Source organism: Balaenoptera physalus (genome assembly GCF_965194825.1).
Source record: "Balaenoptera physalus genome assembly, chromosome: X".
Classification (NCBI taxonomy): domain Eukaryota; kingdom Metazoa; phylum Chordata; class Mammalia; order Artiodactyla; family Balaenopteridae; genus Balaenoptera; species Balaenoptera physalus.
In genome coordinates this window covers 13,636,878-13,662,971 of record NC_138903.1, presented here as the reverse complement: position 1 = coordinate 13,662,971, position 26,094 = coordinate 13,636,878, and the positions used below count along the sequence as shown (strand labels likewise).

Here is a 26,094-nt window from a genome sequence, read left to right as displayed (position 1 = left end):
ACCAGAATTGCTTTAACACCAGGCATATTCAGTAGCAATGAACTCTGTAACACTGTAAAAAAGAAGAACATCCTAATGGAAAACTATGGGGTAGGAGGGAGGGGAAAAAAATTGACTCCACCCTTTAGTACTTTAAGAAAGTGAATTTTAAAGTAAAAAAGCTATTCGGCTATTAACATGTAAAAAATCCAACAATTATTAATAATTTGGGGCAAACAACCAAACTTAATGCCCATTAAATACAGAAAAAAGTGTTTGGCTTAGCCAATATGTACAGAGATGAATAAACACATAAAATTTACCAAACCGGCAAAGGTTACAGTAATTTGCTGCAGGAACAGCAAAATTTATTGTTGACGGTAAATTTTTTTGCAGTCTTTATGGAGGGCAATCTGGAAAGACTTCTGTATTCATATTTCTTGATGTAATTTATCCTAGGGAAATGACCAGTAATGTATGAAAGTATTTAAGGAAATCCACCACAGGACTGTTTATAGCACAGGATTCTTTAATAGTGCAAAACTTAAAATAACTTAAAAATCCAACAATAGGGATACTGTTGAATAAACTGATAGATCCACACTATGCAGTGAGTAAAAATAACAGTAACACTAGGGCTTGATGAAATAGGACAATGTTTGGTGTGAAAAAAAGCATATTCAACTGCAGCCATGTTATCTTTGTGTAAAAAAAATGTGTACACACCCATACTCCCATAAGAGAGAAAAAGACTTAAAGCAATGCTCCAGTGTTAATTGGTTATCTTTAAGGGTCAGGATTATAAATAATTTGTGTTGTATACATTTTACGTTTTCTAGGTTTTCTATAGTAAGCACACTGATTACCAGAGAATAAAAGTATTTTTAAATAGGGTTCCAGGCTACATAGGCTTTTGCCAGACTTGCTAACCCACATGAGCTGAGAGCCCTCTATCCAACTACGCAGCCGCCATAACAAATAAGGTGTACAATCACTGAAGGACATGGTAAGTTTATTTGGATTTGGGACTCTGCAGAGTTCAGTCTCGGCTCCCCGACGTCCTCCTGCCGTGGCTCCTGGACCTGGAGGAGCTCCGGCTGCGGCTCCGGCGGCTGCGGCTGCCCAGGCCACGGCTGCGGCCCCTTTTCCTTCCTCTGCTTCGGGAACTGTGCCTCTCCCGGCTTTTGGACGTGTGCTTGTGAGATTTCTTGCCCCCGTGGCTCCTCCTCCTCCTCCTCCTCTCGGCCTCCCCGTTCCTCTTGTAGGAGTGGGCCGGCCCGGGGCTCCTCCTCCTCCGTGGCCTACTGTAGTAGTCGTCGCGGCGGCCCAGCCGCTCCCTCCTCTCTGAGTTCTTACTGAAGCAGGAGCCAGTCCGATCCGGAGACAGGTACATGTCTCGATTCGCTTCCCAAAATTCATTGTTGGGATTTCTGAACACGTGAAGAAAGTTGCAGTGTTTCCCTCTTGGACACTGCTGTATTTCAAATAAACCTGCAGTGGCACAGTGAGGAAACGGCATTTACTGCTGGCACTTAATCCTTTTCAGAAGGTACATTTCTGATGTTCGCTTGTGATAGGACTATTTTCTCCTTACGTACATTGATGTCATAGTTTGGGTTCCCCGAATTTCAAAAATATTCAATGCTCTAACAAAGGGCACTGTGAAAAGTAACAGATCAGAACTTTTAATTAACCAGAATGCCCCATTCCCCTACTGGATTATGGTGTGGAGTGCAACCGAACCAATGGCGACCACATTATTTTTTCTAGGGTTTTACCATCCTGCTGACTGACAATGTAGATCCCTAATTAACACTGAAGAACCAGCCCTGGGAGTCCCCCTGGCAACATGCTTTGAGGGCACGGTGGTGGGAGGACCAAAGCACTGACCAAAAGAAAGAACCTATTATAAGTAAAAGATCCTGTATTTTCTTATACTTCAAGATGATAAACACTGGCCTAATGCTTTAAATTTACCAGGTGCTTTTAACATGGAAGATTTTTGTCAAAGGTGAAATGTACTTGAACAATTTAGAGATCTTTTGGGGATTTTCAAACTTTTTTAAAAGCGGTAAATTCCCTAAATATGTAAAAGAGTTAAAAGTGAAATACCTCCATACCACACACTATATACAAAAAGTCAGTCAACATGGATCAGAGTCCTAAACGTAAGCTATGAAACTATAAAACTCTTTGAGGAAAACATACAAGTAAATCTTCGTGGCAATGGATTCTTAGATATGGCACCAAAAGCACAAGCAAAAAAAGAAAAAAATAGAAAAATCGGACTGCCTCAAAATTAAAAATTTTTGTGCTTCAAAGGACAACATCAGTGTGAAAAGATAACCCACATAATGGGAGAAAATATTTGCAAATCATATCTGCGATAAGGGACCTGTCTGTAGAATATCTCAAGAACTCTTACAACTCAATAAGACATATAACCTAATGAAAAATGGGCAAAGCATCTGAACAGACATCTGTCCAAAGATGATATACAGTGGCCAATAATCCAATAATAAGGACACGACAAAATGCTCATTAGTTACTAGGAAAAATAAAGCTGTGATTTAAAAAATAACAAGTGAAATAAATAGTCTCCTGCTTTGGGGGAGTCAAAGTCACACTCAGAAGCGCCTCAATGAAATGGAGAAAACAGACCCATCTCTTACAGCACCCCAGTCTTTAAATCAGGCATAATGGTTCTTCTGGTTTGCCAAAGCAAGGAATTCTAAATTCCTTTTTTTTCTCCCTTCAAATAAATGGTTTTTAAGTGAGAGCATCCATTAAGACCGGGTTGCCAAAGATTCAGACTTTTTAAATTATAGATTTTGAAATAAGAGGTTTTAAGCAGGTGAGTATAAAGCAAAGCAAAGCAAAGCAAAGCAAAGGGTAAGGGAAGTGGTCCCCTAAGGCACGGGCAGCTCCTCTCATAGCTCCCGGAACACTTCAATAAGAAATGGTTCAGCGAAGCCCATCTGATAGAAATCAAAACAGAACGAGCCCTTCAAAATTGCCAGCTACTCAAAGGACTGACTCATTTCCTGATTTGGCAGCCACTGCTTGATGAGTCAGCCCGACTGAATGTGCCCTGACCAGGTTCTACAGCTATAATCAATCTTTATGACACAAAAGCTTGTATTTCAATAAGGCAGGAAGTGTCATAGGTAATGTTTTAGGTGGCAAAGATGACAGAAGGTTCATTAGGGATAAAGATGCGAAAAAAAACCAGCTCAAGTGAGGAGCCAATGAATAGAAAACACTTCTGAGACTGCAATCAGGAGACGGTGTCCCTGATAGACACAACTTCTCAGGCTTCCTGCAGAGCCCAGGACTTCGAGCACCAACTTTGTCACCTATACATTGTGACCCCAGTCACCTCATCCATAAAGTGACCCACAAGGTCGGTTACAGGTCTAAAATGTGAAGTACTTTATATAATGATCTCTGCTCATCTACCAGGTGAGGCAAAAGCTGTGCTTCACACCTTTAAAAGGTTGGTTTTTTTCCTAAGACTATCCCTTTATATGACAGTGGAACAGTGGGGAAAAAAGTCATATTGTATTTTACCACAAATTGCCATTTTCCATCGGGTCACTGGGCAGAATTCGCACTGAAGCTGTCGTCCTGCGTACCACCGTCCATTAAACAGAGAAAGGGCTGCTTGGCATTCTTCTTCCCTTTAAACCACAAATTAAAGGATGCACTTTAGAGTAACTTTCTAATATGCAAATTAACCCTATTGTTAATTAACCCTTGTATTTGTTTACTGTAGGACCACCTAGTTCACTGCTTCTGTGCTACCTAGGGAGTCCTCATTACAGCATTCAAGGTCCTGAAGCTCACAATTTATTCAGGAACCCTTTTGTTTTTTAGTTTTTTTTACTAACCCTCCCAGAGGTTTTGATGCAAGGAAATCGACTTGAGTCAAAGCTTCTTAAACCAAAAGATTGGACCATTAAAAATGCAGAAGTGTTTTCCATTGTCAGTGCCTGTTCCTTCTCAGCTCAGATTGCTGTCCTTCCTATTATGCAACACAATGGTTAATTTATCCCATTAGCCATGGCGGCACAGGCAAACAGCAAGAGGAGTAGAAACAACACACCTAACTGCTTGCTCTCTTAGCGGGCCAAATGCACACCGAAATTATTTGGGGCTTTTATTTGGGGTTCTCTATTCTAGTTACCCCTTTTCAGTTTGTGTTTTAATTTTAAAATTATATAAGTAAAAAATTAACTATATTGCAAAAAATTTAAAACTCTCTAAGTATACGAAGAATGAAATACAAATGTATAATTTTCTAATCCCTTCCATATTTCTAGGTCAGCTCTTAATATATACATTTTTAAAAATACCATGCATATGAAAGCTATGTATTCAGTGGAAAAATCCCAGATGTCAATGTAATCACAACACTATATTGTGACAAACGTGAAGATGTTTATGTTCAGAATACTTACGATTGATATTGAACATACACATTGCCCCTCAGATGAGGTTCCCAGTTGCAGCTGACCTAAGGAGCAATGAAGAATTGCATCATTAAAAAACAAACAGGGCTTCCCTGGTGGCGCAGTGGTTGAGAGTCTGCCTGCCAATGCAGAGGACACGGGTTCGAGCCCTGGTCCGGGAAGATCCCACATGCCGCGGAGCAACTAGGCCTGTGAGCCACAACTACTGAGCCTGCGCGTCTGGAGCCTGTGCTCCGCGACAAGAGAGGCCGCGATAGTGAGAGGCCCGCGCACCGCGATGAAGAGCGGCCCCCACTTGCCGCAACTAGAGAAAGCCCTCGCACAGAAACGAAGACCCAACACAGCCATAAATAAATAAATTAAAAAAAAAAAAAAAAAACAAGACAAAAACCTAAGGAAAAGAAGCCCTCCAGTCATCAAATGCATTTTTTGTCCAGGCCAACATTACCAAAAGTTGTTATCAATCAAAGATTCCAAAATTAAGATACTACCCCACTCTCACGTCTATTTAAGGCATACTTCAGCAGATAGTAGTGCTGCAGGCCCCAAATACCTGATCCCTGTTGATCCTGACTTTTTTGTCCAAAGATATGAAATATTTCACACGTGCATAAAGATACAGAGACTATTTTAAAAAAAGAAAAAAAAAATACAGAGACTAGAAATCAGCCCCTATATACACCACCCAGATTTAACACTAACATTTTCCATTTTTGACTGAGAATGTTTAAATACATAAAACATGAAAGACCCAGTTGAAGCCTTTCCATCCTATTCTTCTCCCTCCTCCACCACATAGGTGAACACTATCCTGAGGTTGGGTGTATCCTTCACATTCCAAACACACACACACACACCCCTATCTACACAGACACAACACCCACAGCCATACATACACACAGACAGGCATATACACATATATCATATGTGTGCCATAAAATATATACATATATTATGTACAGACATACAAAGAAGTGTATGTCTGTTATGTACATATGGGTATACACATATTTATGTACATATATGCTAAGAAGCACGTATATATATTGATAAACAATATACAGTATGGCTTTGTACATTTTAAAATTTTATATAAATAATATTTATTTCACATCCTTTTTTCAAGATGTAATCATGTAAACTTAATGACTCATTTTAAACTACTGAATACTGGCTATATCAAATTATCAAATTTATTTATCCACTCCTCTAATGATGCATATCCAAGGTGCTTCCAATTTTTCATCAACAAGCAGCGATGCAGTCAGCGTGCCTGAATGCGTCTCTGGGCAGTAGGACTTTGTCTAGTGTGCATGACCAGAAGTAGTATGCTGATTTGTAGGTTCCATGTACTTTCAACCTCACTAGGTACTGACAAACTGCTCTCTAAAGTGGTTTTACTAATTTACACAACCTCGCCCATGCTTGATATTAGAATTCATAATTTTTTTCCCGATGGGTATGAATAACATCTCATTTTAATATGCACTGTTCCCATTACTAGTGAGGTTGAACATTGACCATTTGTCTTAAAAAATGACAAATCTGATTTCGTTTTACATAACGGTATAAAAAGGTCCTCAAATATTCATACTAATGTTTAGCATTTCTTTTCAAAATGAATCTATCAATATAATTTTACAACTTAGTTGCAGAGTATTTTTATTAGAGCATCCCAAGAGAGGCAGGATGCGTACTGACTGACAGTACTGACTGACACCATCCTTAGAAGGAAGACTGGGATGGGGGGGTTTCCCTAGTGGCGCAGTGGTTAAGAATCCGCCTGCCAAGGCAGGGGACACGGGTTCGAGCCCTGGTCCAGGAAGATCCCACATGCCGTGGAGCAACTAAGCCCGTGCGCCACAACTACTGAGCCTGTGCTCTAGAGCCCACGAGCCACAACTACTGAGCCCGCGCACCTACAGCCCGTGCTCCGCAACAAGAGAAGCCACTGCAACAAGAAGCCCACGCACCGCAACGAAGAGTAGCCCCCGCTCACTGCAACTAGAGAAAGCCTGTGCGCAGTAACAAAGGCCAACGCAGCCAAAAATAAAATAAATAAATAGATAAATTTATAAAAAAAAGAAGGAAGACTGGGGACTTCCCTGGTGGGCCAGTGGTTAAGACTTCGCCTTCCGCCTTCCAATGCAGGGGGTGCGGGTTTGATCCCTGGTCAGGGAGTCAGGGACCTAAGATCCCACATGCCTCTCGAAATCTTTAAAAAAAAAAAAAAAGAGAGAGAGAGAGAGAGAGAGAGAAGGAAGACTGAAAGGCCTCAGGAGGCCACGTCAGCCGCACCAGGGCCCTTAGAGATCATTTAAGCCCGTGGTTCCCAAAGACCTGGTATTAATTTTCCATGATGAATTTGATGATTTGGAAATTTTTCTACTAAAAATTTATTAAACAGCTTTCCATTTATAACTGCCAATGTGATTAGCATGAGCCTGGCTGACAGAATTCTCAACAAAAGGAAAAAAAAAAAACCCATGGTTAGTAGGTACGGCCTGTCGCAGATAATGGGGGTGATTTCCATTAAGCAGCCTGAGGTGCTGAAAGCAGCTCCAGCACTAACTTCCCAGAAGCAGTATGATGTAGGGACCCCATGAGGGAAAACACTGATGTAGTCCAGTCCTCGCCCTTTCGGGATGAGGAAAAGGCACAAAGAGGCAAAGAGCCCACGGCTAGTCACCACACCAGCTCCTCAGCGGTGCTTCTCACGTGGCACCGAGTCGTCTGTGGCCAGGCACTTAGAAGTACTGTGAAGACGGGAAAGTGCATGCAACAGAAAGAAAACGTAAAGGGGAAAGAGAAATTCTGAAAGAATTTTTTAAAATCTTGAAATCAGTAGAAAGAAGGATAGCCTTGAATTTCACGAGGGCCGCAGTTACTCTGTTTCTTGGCTATTCCAACTTTCCACTGTCATTTCCAACTAGCAGAAAAAACTCACAGCTTAATTCCTATCTCTTTCCAAATTATGGGCCATTTCCCCCATCCTAACATAACAAAATCATTCAGGTTCGGATCTGATCGAATCGCAGACAGCAGGAGGCTTCACCGTGTTACGATTTGACCACTGGGCCCAGGAGCAGCAGCCATTACACCTGACTTCACGCTTGCTTTAAGGAATGTTTTAAAATAACTCTGTAATCTGAACACTTCTTTTACCCCCTATGCTGCATCACAAACCATGACTCTGGGAACACTATGTTCCGTACTGAGAGTATCCAGTGAATAAAAACAAAGTAAAAATAAAAAAGGAAAAGGAATCAAGGTTTATGTTCTTGGGTAGCTCCAGAAGAAAGAACGTGCACCTTGGGTGGAAGCTGCAAGCAGGCACCATCAACACAATACAGTAACAACAAATCAACCACCTCGGTAGGTGGAGTAAGTAGAGGATTGTTACACTCTGCTCTCCATGGCTCTAGGGGAGACCGACCACGGGAGGGAGGGCATTCCGCATCATACGCAGCCCCTAAGTGAACGCTTGGATACCTATCTGCAGAGGACCTTATGCAGAGAATTCACAGGCTGCAAAAGAATGGGACCATAAAGGTACTGAATGGATGCAATATCCTTTCCCATCAAAACCTCAGAACCCAGGAAATGTCATGCTAGTACCTGTTTAAGATTTCAAGTAGTACCTCTACCGTATTGGCAATGAGGTGGATGGAGAGGGAGAGAAAAGAATTAACATTTCCTTCCAACATGACGCCAGGCCCTGTACCACAGCACACGTCCCACCCAGGCGGAGAGCCTGTGCCCTCGCTTTCCCATCCCATCCGGTGCTTCAGAGGGAGGCGAACTAGTCCCGTCCTCCACACGCACTGCATGTGCCCACCTTGAACTGGATCACTTTCCCCACGTTCTTGAACTCGGGGAGCACGTCGTCATAGAAGTCCAGGAACTGCTGGTAGGTTTCCTCTTCGCTGTACTCCAGACTTGCGTCGGGGTCATAGTCGTCCCTTCTGCACTGCTCCATCCCAAATGTCATAAACATGCTTTTAATAAGAAGGGTGGGACTTGATGCCGGGAAATTGTGCTTACGTGAACACCTGCGTATGAAGGAAAAACTTCAGCATTCCAATGGTGAGAAATTACACATAAAAGGCTTGCTTTAAACTGTGAGATAAAGACTGAAGCAACTTAGCTGTTTCAACTGAACTGTAAGATGATAAACCCCATTCAGACTTTAAATTTCAACACTTAAAACTGTTCTAAGGGCTTCCCTGGTGGTGCAGTGGTTAAGAATCCACCTGCCCATGCAGGGGACATGGGTTCGAGCCCTGGTCTGGGAAGATCCCACATGCCGTGGAGCAACTACGCCTGTGCACCACAACTACTGAGCCTGCGCTCTAGAGCCCGCAAGCCACAACTACTGAGCCCACGTGCCACAACTACTGAAGCCCGCACGCCAAGAGCCCGAGCTCCGCAACGAGAGAAGCCACCGCAATGAGAAGCCCGTGCACCGCAACGAAGAGTAGCCCCCGCTCGCCGCTACTAGAGAAGGCCCGCGCGCAGCAACAAAGACCCAACGCAACCAAAAATAAAAAAAAAATTAAATAAATAAATTTATTAAAAAAATAGTATCCAGCATTAAAAAAAAAAAAAACTGTTCTAAAACTGACCAATATATTGGGTCTCATTAAAATGTAAGGTCAGGAATTATTTCCAAGTTCAGATGCCATTCAGCTGCCTTTTACTGAAGTTCAGGAAGCCTTACACATGTGGAAGCACAGGGAAAGAGGAGATGCGTGGGCATGACGGACCGTGATGAAAGGCGCACAGACACCGAGCATGGGACTCCGGACAAGGTGAGAACAGTGCAATCCTGGTTCCATACAATCGCCAACAAACCCGAGACTTAGAGAACGGTATTCTGAGAGTTTCAGCTAAATGGAACGCATTTCATAGTTTTCATGGCATTTTTATATTCTTTTTCTGATCCTTGCAACCTGTTAGGACAGCCAGGGCTAGTATTTTCTCCACTTTGAAAGAAAGAAAGTGAGGCCTAGAGAAGCACACGTACCCAGGTCACATGGCTGGGGAGAGAAGATCCCAGCGATCCGAGCTAATCGACAGTCTACTGCCTGTGTGTTATATGATGTGCTAAATGTAAGGAATTTGTCTTTAATGAAGGAGGTTAACCGTTGTGAAGAACAATTTTCTTTTCATAGCTTAAACTGGACCGGGTTTAACTGAGTAATTTTTTTAAAAAATCTTTTATATGAGTTTACTTTCTTATTTACTTCCTTCTCCTCAGGTAAAATGAAGGGAAAAAACGCAGCTTAAGATTCCAAATCGTCAAAATTTTCCTGATTAAATTTCTAGTTTAAAAATTAGTTAAAAAAAAAAATTAGTTAAAACAAAAATTTTAGAAAAAAATCCCCAGAACTTTGGAAGAAAAAAAGTTGAAAAACAAGGCAGGTGTCAGAAAAATACAGTGGCCCTGAAATGAATAAATGGTTAACTCATGCTCACTTTCCATTGTCTGTAACATACATCTGTACACCTAGTGAGACAATGCACACAGAATGCCCCGCATACACCATGCCCAGCTCAGAAACATGCAATCTGTGTTCATTAAAGTGAAATTTTCTATTTTTCAAAGGACCCTCGTAGATTATTCAGTCAGAGACCTTGTAATGAGATCCATCTTCCCAAGGACAAATACCCACAGAAAAAAGAACGAGGATTCAACCTGGTTGGCAGTGTTAGCAGAACCAGAATTTTACAAGTATGAAGCACATACAGAATTAAAGGAGAAACCAATTTAACAAGGTTAAAATTCTCATGGGATTATCATATCTGAATGAACTTGGCTCTAGTACCCAGGATGTCAAGTGAACATTTGTGAGTTTTGGAACAGTGCCAAAGTCCCCATCTAGGGAAAAATCCCACTTGGCCTAGAGATAGTCCATATAATCTGAGTGTATTTAAGGCCAGCCCTACAGGTTCTACTGAAAAGTCAGCTAAGACAAGAGATATTTGGGAAGGCAGTCTAAAGTTGTGGTACCAAACCCATGTGATTCTCAGAATCACCTGGGAAGAACTGAGATTTCTCAGGTCCTCCCCTAGACCATCTGTTCAGACCTCAAAGAGTGGGGAACCCATGTTTTCAGAGTAACTCCCCACCTGGTCCTGAAGGTTAGCCATGTTTGGGGACTCCTGGTTTAGGCCATGCTATTTACTCAGATCCTTGAATCCAGTAAAGACTGCCACAAAATCATGTAGTTGGACATTACCTTAACCAAAGGACAGCCAATAAATGGCATGGGTCTCCAAATGCCCCCTCAGGTAGAGCTAACTGCCTATGCCTCTTTTTCTTTTTTCAGGGGAGCACTCCAGGCACCCACTACCTTTGTCCTTTATCGAATCAAGCTACATGCTAAAGGTAGGCTGTGATTATTTACCGAAGGTCTTTGTGAGAAATATTCTCATGAAAATTACACATGCAACTGTTAATAAACCATCCATCAAAGTTACTGCCCACCTTCCTACTCAATGTCTTTATACAGTATTCCATGGGAGGAACATTTACACTCTGATGCCTGGAAAATCTTTGTCTTCCCAGAGATCCCACTCATTTCCTTTTTGGTAAGAACTACATAGCTCATTTCTGCCTGGGATGGATACAACTCCAAAGCCAAATGTATTGTACGTTCACAATAACTCACTTTCTTCTCCTTTCCTTGCTTTCAATTTCTTTTATTTTATTAAACTTAGTGTAGTAGATTGTGAGCCTTCTTTATTTTATTTTTTATAAATTTATTTATTTATTTATTTTTGGCTGTGCTGGTTCTTCGTTGCTGTGTGCGGGCTTTCTCTTGTTGCGGTGAGCGGGGGCTACTCTTTGTTGCGGTGCGCTGGCTTCTCATTGCGGTGGCTTCTCTTGTTGCGGAGCACGGGCTCTAGGCGTGCAGGCTTCAGTAGTTGTGGCACGTGGCCTCAGTAGTTGTGCCTTGTGGGCTCTAGAGCTCAGGCTCAGTAGTTGTGGCGCACGGGCTTAGTTGCTCCGCGGCATGTGGGACCTTCCCAGGCCAGGGATCTAACCCGTGTCCCCTGCATTGGCAGGCGGATTCTTAACCACTGTGCCACCAGGGAAGCCCTGTGAGCCTTCTTTAAGTCACTTCTGGAAACAAGTGAGGTATAAATAACTACTCTGATTAATAAATTTTACTTTTCATCAGTGATTATGTTCTTTTAGGACCAAAAAAAAAAAAAAAATTGAACTCCCCTCAAAGCTGTGACTCCAAGTGCAGAAAGGTTCTAGAATCAAACTCGTACTAATTACAAAAACAAAGCAACCAAAGAAATGCTTAGCTATGGGAGTGCTTGATGATGTGACAGACCTTAACAGAAAAGAACAGTTGTATGATCTGGAGCAAGTCACTGGGGCTCTCTGTGAAAGGGGAGCAGTATCTTTGTTTGAAGGGATGGTGCTGGATTTTGTAACTGCTGGTTTCATGGAATCTTATTTCACAACTGATCACTTGAATCATGCAAATACCCAAATCGCTCTCATACTTTTTTTTTGATAGTTGTGATGGTGAAATTTCGCATGCCTGTGAATATATTAAGAAAGGTTCACAAACTAATCTGACCACCGTCAGTACTTCCTTGAAATGGCTCTCAGGGATGGGTTTTGAGAGCCTGACAGTCCATTCCCCTTTTCACAAATAAGTACTGTCAACTGATTTCCTGGAACCACTTAGGACATCTCCCCTTCTCTCACTTATGCCCAACAGAAGACTCCAGAATCCGATGACCACAAGTCTTCACATTTAGGGAAATGTTAGAGACATATCATAATTGAGGACTCCTGCAGCTGGGAAACCTTACATACAATTTGGTTCAATCCCCCACCCCTACCCCACCTCCGCCAATGCAAAGGTGAACTCACATTGAGTCTCAACTGTCTTTCAAAGGTAATTCACTGTACATTTTTTCTTTGGTGGGGGACGTTTTACATCAATCAATTATTACTATTTTGATGAAATCAAACATACATTTGGGAAACACTTCTAAGGATACGAAGGGGGGTAAAGTCTTTCTCCCCTCCTTAGTTCCCAGTTCCTCAAGAGGAGACTTTCACTATTGGCCGGATCCTGTGAATCCTTTCACAGATATTCTGGGCATATACAATCCCAGCTATAAAATATAAGAGGAGTCACAAATCCTACATTAGTGACTCTCAATCCTGGGCACATCAGAAACACCTGAGCACATTTCAGAAATTCGGGTGCCCAAGTCTCAGAAACTCTGATTTACTCTATTTGAGGTAGGAAATAATTTTTTTCAAGCTTTCTAAATGATTCTAGTGTGCATCCAGGGTTGAGAACCACTGTTCTTAAAAAATGTAAAATGATGTGAGGGCTTAAATTAAAAAAGAAAGAGAAAGCTAGAGAAGGATCATATTTTCAAAGAAGGAAATAAAACAGCATGGATAATTTTATGAATAAAATAAACATGAGAGACAACACACAGTTTCTCATTAAATACATATGAATTTGCCTATTCATATCCCTTTTTATGATGAATAGGACACTAAGATATAATTAGATCTTTTCTTCTGCAGAATGAAAAGTAATAATTAGATTTTGCCTCAGATGGATTTATTCACCATTATGAATTATTTATCTACTTTAAGCTGTTCATTCATAAACAAGCCAATTTATAAAACTCACCATTGCCTGGCATACAGTTGGTATTTAAATATTTGCTAAATGAATGAAAACATCAACACTTAGTTTTCCACATGAATGTCTTGTTTTAAAATCATTGATCCAAAAGAGGGAGGGAACCAGAGTGTCTCAGAGAACAAGGGCAACAGTAACAAAATGAAAATACGAGCAAACACTCAGAACTTGCCATGGGCCTGCCATGTTCTCCCTGCTTTCCCTGCATTCACTCACAACCGCCTTAGAAGAGGGGTACTGCTTTTAATCCCCATTTTACAGGTGAGGGAACTAAGGCACAGAGGGCTTAAGTAACTTTCCCACCTTGACAGCCGCTAAAGCCAGATGTTGAACCTGGTGTCTGTTCCTGAATCAGAGCAGACTGAGAACGCACATTAGAATTTTCCTCTACTCACTCGGATCCTGTCTTTCACAGATATCCCTTTGGGCATGCCAGTTTTTAAAGCCTCTTTTGTGTACAGTGTTTGCCATTCAAAAAATAAAGCCAGACTGCTCCAGTCTTTTGAAATAGATTATCTATTTATCCCAGTTGTCCCATGCGGACTAATACAAGTGCAGGAAGAAAATAAAAGCAAAAGGTCTTCAGATAGCTGTGGGAGGAATGCAAAGGAAGCCCTGCCAGAGAACTGGACTAAGCCCACCCACAGAAGAGGTATGGGGTGTGGAGGGAGCAGGGGATGCTCAGCTGGGGGAACTGGAGCAGCAGCAAGAATGCAGCAGACGCCTGCCTGTGAACATTTCAAACTCCAGTCCGTGCCAACTCAAAAACCTCAACATTTTGAGTCACTTAACTCTGACACAATAAAGCAAAACTGGTTACCTGTCTCCAAATCTGCAAGCTCCTGTTTTACTGTAGAATGGACAATTGGCTCGATCTTTTTCCATTATTCTTAATTCCATGGGTGGTTCTGGGTTTTGCCATGTGGTGCCATTTTCCAACTGTTAAAAATAACCATGACTTTACTTGGTGTTAAAAATCCATGAAGAAGTAAATGTTTAAAAGGTATTCAAATATTTTGGTCAAAAATAAAAACAGATTCATGTAAAAATATACACATTCAAGTTGTGTCACACAATCTAGACTCTACAAACAACTGTCGTGAGACAGGGGCTATATGCCTCTCCTGGCTCCCAGTCACTGCCCATCATCAGGCATCACTATGGCTACCAGGAGCAGTCACCCAGGCTTCCCTTCTGTCCATCCATTCCGAAAAGGGTCGAAGGACTTCTTAGCGAACCACCCCGTGAGAGCAATCTAAGTTACTGTGAATCAAGTTAAACCATCCATCTGGGCGTAAGAGTGTGTGATGCTGGTTACACACACTTTAAGGACTATAAACAAGTCCAGTCCACCAGGGTGATCTTTGCTTTTGTTCATCAGTTCAATTTTGTTGTTGCTGCTGTACAAAGCACAGAGCCACACGGGTGATTCCCACATTCAGACAGGATCTAAGTAGCTTACCACGAAATTAACATTATTGGAAGTATTGTTTTTAAAGAAATGTTCATCGGTCTCAAATTCTTAATGAAAGGTTTTGAAAATACCTCATTTTCAGCCTGCTCCAGCATCTTCTGCACAGCTTCCTACAAATGGTGCAAACATAGGACTAATGAAAACCTCAAAGTCAGGTAAGTCACATCTGGTTTCTCTGGTTAAGAATCTCATGTGTCACAATTTTAAAAAAACTTACGCACACAAAAGGCTTCAGGTTCTAATTTGCTTTCTACAGCACAGATCTTCTGAAAAGCTTTCAAAAGACATATAGCTGAGAATCTTCATTCAACTAGGACATTTAACAGCACACATTGCAAAACACAGTCTTCTAATAATTTCAGTAATAGTATTTAGTAGGTTTGAACATATATTCCACATTCTAGTTTTTAAGATGAGGTATTAGTGAATATCATAAAAGACAATGCTAGCTGAAACATCACAGACATTTAACAGACGCTACATTATGACATGAACAGCAGCAACTGGGATTGATGAAAAATCTCAAACTTTCCGATAAGGCAAAGTCAGTCCTGCAATATGCCAGTAAATTTTGACCTCCTTGGCATTTAAATAAGTTTTAAATTATGTTCGACAGACTTCTCTTCCCTAGCTCCTTAAAGCATTACATAGAAGACTCATATGTCTAGCTGCTTACTTGATTAACTCTTCCTGGCCACGTAAGGGTCCGCAGTAACTTAATGTGCTCAAAACGAACTTTACTCTTCCCTACCCTTCGCCCATCTAAATGCCCCATCTCAGTAAACGGTGTTGCCATCTGACCACCTGCTCAAACTAAAAAGCTAGAAGTATGACTTGAATTCCCTTCCCCGTCCATTCAGCCTACCAGCTAGAGTTCCGCTGACTGTGCCGCGACTCACCCCAAATCTCTGTACTTCTCTGTATTAAGCAGTACTGACATCCAAACCACCATCACGTCCTGTCTGCAACAGCAGCCTTCTAACTGGTCACCATATATCCACTCTTAACTCCTTGGTCACCACTCCCCACCCCCACCCCCCATTCTATACACAAAAGTTAGAATGATCTGTTAAAGGTAAAGATATAAATTAGATGAAGTCACTCCCTGATTAAAAACCCTTTAATGGCTTCCCATGACACTTTAGGTAAAATCCTAACTCCTCCTTCCCACCCAGGAGGCCTTACATGAATGACCCTGCCTACCCTCCTGACTTCCTCCCCACCCCTGCCGCTCTTTCCTTTGGTCTCTAGGATTCAGGCACCCTGACCTCCTTTCAGCTGCACGCTCAAGGCCTCCCCCCTCTGCCTGGAGCCCTTCTCTCTGAGATCTCTGCATTCAGGCGTCAGCTCACACATCGGCTCCTGCTTGGAGAAGTCTTCCTTGACAGGCAATCGAAAGAAGTACTTTCCTACCCCAATCACTCTGTCACATGATATTCTGCTTTCTTTCTTTTTTTTTTTCTAATGCTTTACTCCTTTATACCACTTAACATTACCTTAGAGCACTTAAAATGATCTTTTTTGCTTGCTTATATTCAGTTCCGCCATCTAGAAACCGAACTCAATGAGCACAGATCTTTTTCGCTGCCCTATCTCCAACCCCCAGAGAAGCATCTAGCTCACAGGAGAAACACAGAATGCAGATCCCTTTATATATGCTTAGAATCGACTTCATTTTACCCACTTCTCCTTAATGTCTCACCAGACTTCCTTTGAAACAAAAGCGTTAGCTTTTATCTGGTGCCAGAAAGACCTCAATTGAAGAACATTCCACTGTTAAAATGGGAATTTATTACTCTCTATTAAAAAAATGACAAGCTCCAAACAATTTTCCTGCCCCCTAAAAACTTAGCATGATCTTGCCTCATCTGGAAAGCAGTACTCAAATAAGGGTGTTTAAAATTTGCACTGGAATTAACTGATGGCCTGAGACAAAAGAAACAAAGGTTGCTTCTATCCCATCATGACCAGGATGTAAACAAATGCATTTTTCCCCATGATCTGGTGATTACCCAGTTTTATGCTATTCAAACATAGCATTATCACAGAAAAGATACATCCTGATGAATCAGTCAAGGAAAGATGAGCTGTGATATCTTTAAATAAATACACTGTTAAGGAGCAGCAGCAAAATAGACCAAAGCAATCTTTAAAAACAATCCTGGAAGATATAGAAGATATATACATATACCTTATAGATTCTTTTTTTGTGTGTGAGCAACTATAGGTTAGCTACAATTGCCTTTATAGCACAAGTTAGAAAGGAAGTCAAGATTTAATAACAAAAAATATTTCCTCATCCCTCAATATTTGAGTTTCTGATTTCTTTCAACGTATTAGTTCTTGCCGACACGTCCAAAGCAGTGAAGTCTCTTATGAATCAAACAAAGGTGGAAACTATACAAAATAGTATTCTCTAAGTAAGTCAACCCATATACAACAAAACCTCCGAAGAACACCATTTGCTCTAGAGTGGTACAAAGTGTAAGGCAGGGGCCAGCTGCCTGTTTTTAATCAATAAAACAGTAAGGTTTTATTAGAACATGGCCACACCCTTCATTTTCGTGTTACCTATGGCTGCTTTCACGGGACACTGGCCGAGTTGGACGTTTTCAACAAAGACCATACAGACCATAGAGCCTAAAATGTTTACTCTGGCTCTTTACAGAAAAAGTTGGCCAATCCCTGGTATAGAGAGTAAGATAGGCAGAGTTGAAGAAAAACCTTCATTTAAGGCGTCTGCCACAGCACCCACCCAAAGAAGAGCATCATAAGGAAACGCTAGTGTATATCCAAACTAAAAACATGACTCTTTCTAAAGAAAAAACCAAGTCCCAACCTGACATGCCTATAGCTTACCCTTCAAGCCCAGCACCCGCCCCATCCGCTCACTAAGAGGATACGCATTGCGTTCATCCTCCTGTGACGGGAATCACCTCTCTTTCTTTCTTCTCCTGTAGCTTCTGCTGCTCCTCTTCTCTCTCTTTTCTCTGCTGTTCTTCCCATTCTTCCTTTAACTTTCTCTTTACGGAGGAAAAAAGAAAGAAGAAAGGTAATTTTTTTTCAGACTCGCTTTTTTACAACATTTCACACATGGGGCAAATAAATGAAAAACTTTAACACTGGTAAAATGGATAATATCCAGATTTTTAAAGTTCAAGGTATGTAACTCAATGAGAGTCGTTTTGGTTTACTGGTTATCTGATTAATACCATACCTCTTGTTCTTCCTGCCGTTTTCTAGCTGCCTCTTCCTTTTCCTTCTTTATTCTGAATTCTTCTTGCGCCTTCTGTTCCCGCAGCAACCACTCCTCATGTAATTTTTGCCTATTGATGTAACGACGTGATCAAATAAAAGGAATGGGCACTAATCTACAAATACATCCACACACATATATGATAGCAAATGACATTTTGGGAATGATGAAAGTATCATGAAAGATATTTTCTAGAAAGCAGTTAAGTGGGGGTAAGAGGATCAGGAGATGATTAGTGATATTGGAAAAGCACTACATTTTAGCAACTATCCTCCTAGAGGGTGACAGCATAAAATCACTACTTCTACGTTTCCTATCTGTAACATCTTTACACAAAACAATGACACTCTAGCTTTCCCTTTAGGTTGACCACAGTGATGTGTAGGTGCCAATAAAGTGAGTAACATCCAGCTTTTCACATTCAGAAAGTATTACCCTTCCTGTTCTATGCATTTTGAAAGTGCCCATCGCAGGACTGCAGCACGATAAAAACCTGGCATCTCCTGCTGTAAACCCTTGGACTGCTACTCTTTACAGCTGAGAGACTCCTGTGGTTTGCCCCAAGCACCTAACTGCTGAGAGAAGAAAAATAGAACTACATCGTGATCGTGTCCTTAAAATAAAGAAAGCTACAGGTTTTAAGAAAAGATGACAAGGAGTTACAAAAACAGATTAGTGGGTGTCTAGTTTATTTTTAGAAATGACCAATTATAAAGAGTGATCTTATCTTAAAATGGTGTCTCAGATATCCAATACCACAAGCTTCCAACTTAAAGATGGGTTATATTTCAAACGTTTATTAGCCAATTAAGTGTTTAAAACCTAGACTGCATTTTCCCACTGAATTTGTAAAAGGAAAATGAAATATGAGAAATTGTTCTATATTACTTCAGGGACATTAGGAGTTAAATAAGGTTTTATGTCTTGTCTGGGGACCCAACCACAATTTCAAATACTTGATGGGAAAAAGTATTCCATTTCCAACTACAGATTCTAGGAACCCATCTTTTAGCCATAGTAGAGACTGGCATGTTGCATATGTCAACGTTCCTGTGTATGTCATAGAGTATATGTAGATGTTTCAGTGTGCAGAACTCTGATTCATGAATCTTTTGAGGAAGATATTCATTGTAAATAAACTGAACCAAAGTGAATATATACTTAAGACCACAAAAAAGTAAAATGTTACAAACTTTAAAACTTAATAACTTGGATATAATACTGAGAACTCTAGAACTCTGAGCACATAACTCTGTCAACCCCCTGCACTAAGAGACTTGAGCAAACTCTAGCATGGCTTTTAGCAGCATAAGGCTGTGTCCCTAGGATGACCCCATCACCTCCCACCCCCCAAGACACATTAAAATGCCTGCCTGAGAAAACTCAATGCTGCCTAGAAAATGGACTGTTTGCTCTAGCCAACACCTGATAATAGGCCTCTGCCTTCCCTCTCCTAGAGCATTACTCAAAAGGGCTCGTAATTATGAATATGTGTCTCTTACAGCTCATAAGGGTCTCTCTCAAGGGCCTGAGAGCCATTCCTGGGAAATGCAGTCATTAAGAAGGATGAGGCCTCTGGCTCCCAGTCTCTGTGGGAGGATAAAGCCCTAACTTCCCTAACTGCCCACTAACGAACACAGCTTCCTGGTCACCTTCACAGGGACCAACTCCTGGTACTGTTCACTTTCCTCATTCTCCCTTTTAAAAGCCCAGATCGCCTCTGCACAAACCAGAATGGAGCTCAACTCTTCCCCTACTGTCAGGAGTTACTGAATAAAGTCTGTTCCTGCACTTTAACTAATGTCCGGCTCTGTTTACCTTTGACACTATACACCTGCTTTTAAGTAGTACATAAAGTCATTCAGTATTTTCAAATAATTTTCCTGCTTTTCAACAATAAAGTATTATGCAACTCGTATAGGAATAAACAAAAATCAAGGGAACACAAAGACACGTGTATGTGATTTAAAAGAAGCATCTAAGTAAATGGGAAAGCAAAAAAAAATGACTTCCCTATTTCATGCTATACATATCATCTTTATCATTACAGAAATCTCTAGTAGTAAGAACAACCAGAGATATTACAGCACCTCCTATCTGCTCACACTACGTTAAGCGCTATACACTTACCACCTCATTAATCTCATTTAATCTCCCCAATTCTATGCTGTAGGTACTATGATTGATGTTTTTTTTTTTTTTTTTGGCTGCATCATGCAGCATGGGAGATCTTAGTTCTCCAACCAGGGATCAAACCCATGCCCCCTGCAGTGGAAGCGTGGAGTCCTAACCACTAGATCACCAGGGAAGTCCCTGTTTATGCCCATATTTAAGGCGAGGAAATTGAAGCTTAGAGAGATTAAGCAACTTGAACACAGCTAGTAAGTAGCAGGGCCAGGACTGCAATGCAGATCTGGCTGAATCCAACTCCCTGTTCCCAATCATTACTACTTTTTTTTTTTTTTTTCAGCATTTTGATATTTCCACCTATTTATGTGCTTAGGTGGGTAACAGGAATTAATTACAAGAAAAGAAGCAACATTTCCAGTGAACACACTAAATAGGTAGACAGGATCTATAAAGTTTTTTCTCCTTTAAAAAATTATTTATTTTTTTTTTATTGTGGCAAAGTATACATACCATAAAATTTACCATTTTAACCATTTAAGTGTACAGTCGAGTAGCATTAAGCAGATTCATATTATTGTGTACCACCTGGGGAAAAAAAAATAAACTACCCCCTGAAAAATACCAAAAGAGAAAAAGAGCAGAATATTTTTGTCATCTTAGGATGGGGGCGGCCTTTTGAAGTCAGACATCAAGGCCAGATATCATGATGAAATTGATGACATGGAGATCAAATTATGTGAGTAACACCATAAGCCAACTTAGGACTGATGACAAATGAGAAAAATATACATCACACACATGACAGATAAAGGATTAATATCCTTAATCAAGTAATAACATTGCTTACACAACAAACTTTAAAAAAAATGAATCCCAAAAGAGAAAGGTGCAAGACCTAAGCAAGCTACAAATAGATAATATATAAAAAGATACTCAATCCTACTAATTAAGAAGTGTACATTTGAACTCTTCTCAATACTCTGTAATGGCCTATGTGGGAAAATAATCTAAAAAAGAGTGGATATATGTATATGTATAACTGATACACTTTGCTGTACAGCAGAAACTAATGCAACATTGTAAATCAACTATAATAAAAAAATTTTTTTAAATGTACATTTGAAACAATGAAATATAACTTTTCACTAAAGGAGTTTTAAGAATTGATAATGCCTAGTGTGAGTGAAGGTGCGGAGAGATGGGCACCTTGATTCACTCTTGGAAAGGCTGCAAACTGCAATCTGGATGCCCTTTCTACCTGCCCACCTACCTTTTACGTGTACTTCTCGTCTAGGCATTTTCCTAAGGAAATAATAGGACGATTACCATGGATTTATAATCATGGATACTCACTGCAACTTTTTTATAATAGTAAAAAGCCTGAATGTAAAATAATAATAAATTAATAGTAAATAAGAGTAAATTAATAGTACATGGTAAGTGAATGTTATTTAATAGTAAATAACCTGAATGTCCATCAGTAGAGAACTATAAATTATGAACAGAAAATAAATTATGCCAGTCATACAATGGATACTGTGTTGCTATTGAAATGGTTGAATTAGATCTCTGCACCAACACTGAAATAAATGTCCTATATAGCGAAAAAAGCAATTTATAGAAAAATATGTATAAATATCATCCCATGATAGAAATATACATATACAGTACATCTACAGTTTCTTTCTTACCTTCTTACTGGGGCTATCTTTGGCGTGTTGAGTTTATTGAAGCCCTTTCACTGTTTACACTTCTTAATTATTTGGATTTTTTTTCAAAAACATTTACCAATGAGCAAAAAGAGTGAATAATACTTTTTTTTTTTTTTTAAAGACAATATCTTTTTTCAGCCCATCAGCTAGAGGTTTAAACAGTTTATCCAGGGTATTTTATAAGACCTATTTTGTATAAGATTGTATAAAGAAGACCCGTCCTAGTTAGTGAAGACTTAGGATATTCAAGTAAAATAACTGGGTTCGCAGGAAGCACTTCAATCAGTGCTGACCTCTCTCTCTCCAACAGCCTCTCTTCTTCTCGTCGTTGTTCTTCAATAAAAGCATCCGCTGCTGTCTCCTCCTCCTCCTCCTTCTGTGAGAGTCCTGAAGGAATGTAAATGTTTTAGTATACTATCTGTATATTACAAAACCTTGGTCAATAATTCAGGAAAAAAATTATATACAATTTTTCATCTTTACAATTATGGTACAAACCTGTTTTTAAAACTTTCTAATAATAAAGGGCCCCAATCGCCCAAATTGGAACAACGTGAACATTGAAAAGAACAATAATGGTAGTAGATAACACATTAAACTTAAAAAATGTATTGATGGTTCCATAGTGATACCCCAAAAGATGGTGAGGTGTGGGAGGGAACATCCACCTGTATAGAAGAATGGGAACTGAAAAATGTAGAAAGACTTAAGTAGAAAAGTCCTCACTTCTGCACCCCACTGTAGGAAGAGGATATTTATTTGGGAAGAGGATATTTATTTACACTATCTCAAAATATCAGCCCTCAGATGAGTACTAATTACAAAGGCAGAAACATCTTTTACAATGGAGCCATCTGATTGGCAACACTTAGACCACACTTTGCATCATTAGGAGTAGAACAACTTGACATGAGAGGCCCCCTGATGTATGCAACGAGAGCTATACAGCATCAGCTTTGTAGTATTTTGCTATAGAGTGTAACCTGAAGCTACTCAGGAGAAGACAGACTAATCTAGAATGCAGGGCATTCCACAAGACAACTGGCTTGAGCTTTTCAAAATAATCAAACTTGAATTGGGAAAGTTTAAATATGGCCTATATATCATATTACTGAATTAATGTTCCTTTATTTGTTTAGTATTATGGTCCTTATTCTTAAGAGGTGCAGGCTGAAGTATTTAGGGGTAAGGGGTATGTATATGCAATTGATATGCAAAGGGTTCAGAAAAAATTTGTACATATGTATGTATCTATCTATCTATATATAGAGAGAAAGTAAGGCAAAATGTTAACAATTGACAAATCTAGGCGAAGGGTTCATGGATGTTTATTGAATCATTTTTTCAACTTTCTGTACAATGGACCATTTTCAAAATAAAAACATGGGAAAATAAGTTTTAATATAATAAAAATTTATATCCTCTTCTACTTAGAATTTAAATTTGAGGATAAAAAAGGAGGAAAACTGAAGTGATCTTAAGGAAATATAACAGAAGATCTCAGGCTAAAAGGAAAAAGATATTGTCTGTCACATATATTAAGTATAGGTCTAACCAAAGGCTCACCCAGTCCTAGATAATCACAATACAGCTGACTCTTGAACAATGCAGTGGTTAATGGGCACTGGCCCTCCACGCAGTTGAAAATCCATGTATAACTTAGAGTCGGCTCTCCACATCCATGGTTCCTCTGTATCTGTGGTTCTGCATCCTTGGATTCAACCAACTGCAGACCATGTAGTACAACAGTATTTACTATTGAAAAAAATCCACATATAAGTGGACCTGCGCAGTTCAAAACCCATGTTGTTTAAGGGTCAAGTGTGTATCTAACTGTATTACACATGTAACTGTATATGGAATCATGCTACAATTTTGCAACTTGCTTTTTATCCTTCATGTTACCTTAATTTCTGATAATGCAGCTCGTTTCAGATTATTTCAAGTAGAACTGGGGGCTAAAGAGGCTACCTGTAATAGAGAGGTTGATACTCCAGAAATTTCTACCAATCACTTGCCAACTCACTCTTATAGCAATTCTTACAGAATATTTCTATATTCTAGCCTTCTGGGTAATGTTTGCCCATCCAACATGTGCTACAACCCACAGCAGTATTTGGTAGACACAGTATTCATGAAGCACCACTAAGTAAAGAACTGTGAGCTGGAGTAGGCCAAAGCAGGAGCAGCCATCCAGAGACAAGCGCTTAGTCTTGGATCTGCCATTAGCCATATATAATCACGAGCAGACCAGCGAGCTGCATCCTTCAATTGACTAAACTGCCAAAGCACACATCCACCTGCCTATTCACAGAGGCTCACTCCAAATGCACTTTACAAAGTTAAAGGAGAATAAAAAATCAATGAAATATGTTGGATTTAAAATATGTAAAGAAAACGAAGACTTTTAAAAAGTGGGGGCATGTTACAAGAAAACAGGTTAACAAAGTAAGGAAGCTGAAAACTTTAAGGAGGGTGGGGAATCACTAAGGGCATCAATAACGCCAACCTAACCTGTTTTTCCTTTTATCCCTGATGCTTTATCCTGCCTCTAGCGGGCCAGTTTTGAACGAATAAAAAAGAGATGCTAATACAGGCTGCAGGGCAACGCACTGCCCCTTCCATTCTAAATATCCCAAGTATTGCTGCTGAAACAGTTACAGGGTAACTCCAATGGTAAGTAAAACCTCCATGGCTATTTTCTCAAGGCCTGAGAATCCTGGTTCCTTGAGTCTGTGGACTTCAAGAATTGTCTAGGATAATTTAACAGGTATATTCTGGCTAATGTGGATGGTAACCATTATAACCCAGTACTCCTGCGTGATTTCAGTGCTTCCATCTGCATTTATAACTACACTATACAACTTTACAACTAAGTTCATTAAACAGGTAGGTTTAATATACAAATGTTAGATTCTGCCATGAAGGCCAAATGACACCACCACCAGTACAGATGAAGGTTCCACAGTATTTTAATAGGAAAAAAAAAGTGATAAGTAACCACAGGGCAACAGTAGTAGTGGCATTCCAAACTCCACTCAGTACCATATTCACGTTGTGAGCGTCTATTTCCCATCATCCCTAACATTACATTAATGTAGATATGGGGACTTCCCTGGCGGTCCAGTGGTTAAGACTCTGAGCTTCCACTGCAGGGGACGCTGGTTCAATCCTGGTCAGGGAACTAAGACCTCACATTTTACGACTTGCAGCCAAAAAAAAAAAAATAGGTAGATATGAATTTTACTGGATGTATAATTGTATAATTTCACTTGGTTTTGTGATTTGTAAGTACATTGCTTTATAAGTCAAGTAAGTTTCACAACTAATTTTATGCATATATATTTAAATAATGTCAACAAGGGGTCTCTCATGTTAGTGAAGTTTAAGAAAAACTTGCAAAGTGTCTAAAACCCTCGACTCCTGCTGGTTTACAAAGAAAAATATTCACCGAATACTTACTATGTGCAAAGGCTGTGCTAGCTGCTATAATTCGTAATGCCTGCACCTGTAATATTAGATGCTTCATAAATACTTAACACGTAATCAGTGGGTGATGATTCACCGTGACTTCCCCCCCCCCCACCCTTGACTACGTTAACATTGTTTCTGACATGGGTCTAACACAACTTTTTGAGAGGCCGTGGCCACAGCAATTCTTTTTCGGATACGGTACTTGGCTTCCTTCTGACACTGGGGCCTCAAGTTAGGACGGGAGTCGTGGGAGCAGTTTCATACACAGAAAACAGGATGAGTCCATTACCTGAGTCTCTCAGTCGAGCGAGTTCCTGCCGACGTTTCTTTCGTTTCTCCTTCTTCAAGGCGGCCCTGTACTTTTTGTGACTGGAAAAACAAGACACAAACACACTCCAGCGTCAGTGGCCGCACCTGCAACGCTGCCTAAGCCTCCCCGCTCCTCCGCGCCCAGTGACAGGAACTCGTTTGGGTGCTCGAAAGTGAAACCTTGCTTCCCGTGTTTTAATTACAGAGCATGCTTTTACCATCACCTCGCCATCCCATGCGCAGACGGCAGGCCTTCTCCATCCCATCACCTGTACCCTTCCTCGCCTCCCTGAGCCTACAGATGCCCGCGGACAGTCCGGGGCGCGCCCAAGGAAGGGATCGAGCTGCCGCGGTGGCTCATCTGCTTCGCCCAGCTCCCCTTGCCTTCCTGCCTGCATATCCTTCATCCCAGCCTCGGTCCGCTCCGTCCCCTTTTGTTGTCAGCTCATCTCCCCCAACCCAGCTCACCTTAGTTTCTCCGGAATCACCATTTTCTCGGGCGCCGCCATCTTGCCAGCACAGCCACGCCCCGCAAGAGTCGGCCGGAAAAGGCGGGCTTGAGGGCATGCGCAGCCGCGCGCGGTTGCAGTCG

At 40.6% G+C, this 26,094-nt stretch overlaps 1 protein-coding gene across 1 annotated transcript; it reads right to left on the bottom strand.

The window, feature by feature from the left end:
* Positions 1-974: 974 nt before the first annotated feature.
* Positions 975-26,094, bottom strand: ZRSR2 (zinc finger CCCH-type, RNA binding motif and serine/arginine rich 2). The gene is made up of 11 exons (XM_082447200.1): positions 25,971-26,094; positions 25,483-25,562; positions 22,013-22,106; positions 17,839-17,947; positions 17,558-17,644; positions 14,693-14,731; positions 13,968-14,086; positions 8,290-8,503; positions 4,440-4,495; positions 3,550-3,659; positions 975-1,470 (listed from the first exon to the last, which is right to left on the bottom strand). The coding sequence occupies exons 1-11, from the start codon at positions 26,009-26,011 to the stop codon at positions 1,019-1,021; spliced, it is 1,401 nt and encodes a 466-aa protein (XP_082303326.1). The 5' UTR covers positions 26,012-26,094; the 3' UTR covers positions 975-1,018.

Coding starts and splice junctions, on each gene's coding strand:
- ZRSR2 (XM_082447200.1), bottom strand. CDS start 26,011: ATGGCGGCGCCCGAGAAAATGGTGATTCCGGAGAAACTAAG. Junction 8,504..13,967: donor GCTTGCAGATTTGGAGACAG/GTAACCAGTTTT, acceptor CTTCATACGCAG/GTGTTCACGTAAGCACAATT. Junction 4,496..8,289: donor GGAAAGTGATCCAGTTCAAG/GTGGGCACATGC, acceptor ATTGCTCCTTAG/GTCAGCTGCAACTGGGAACC.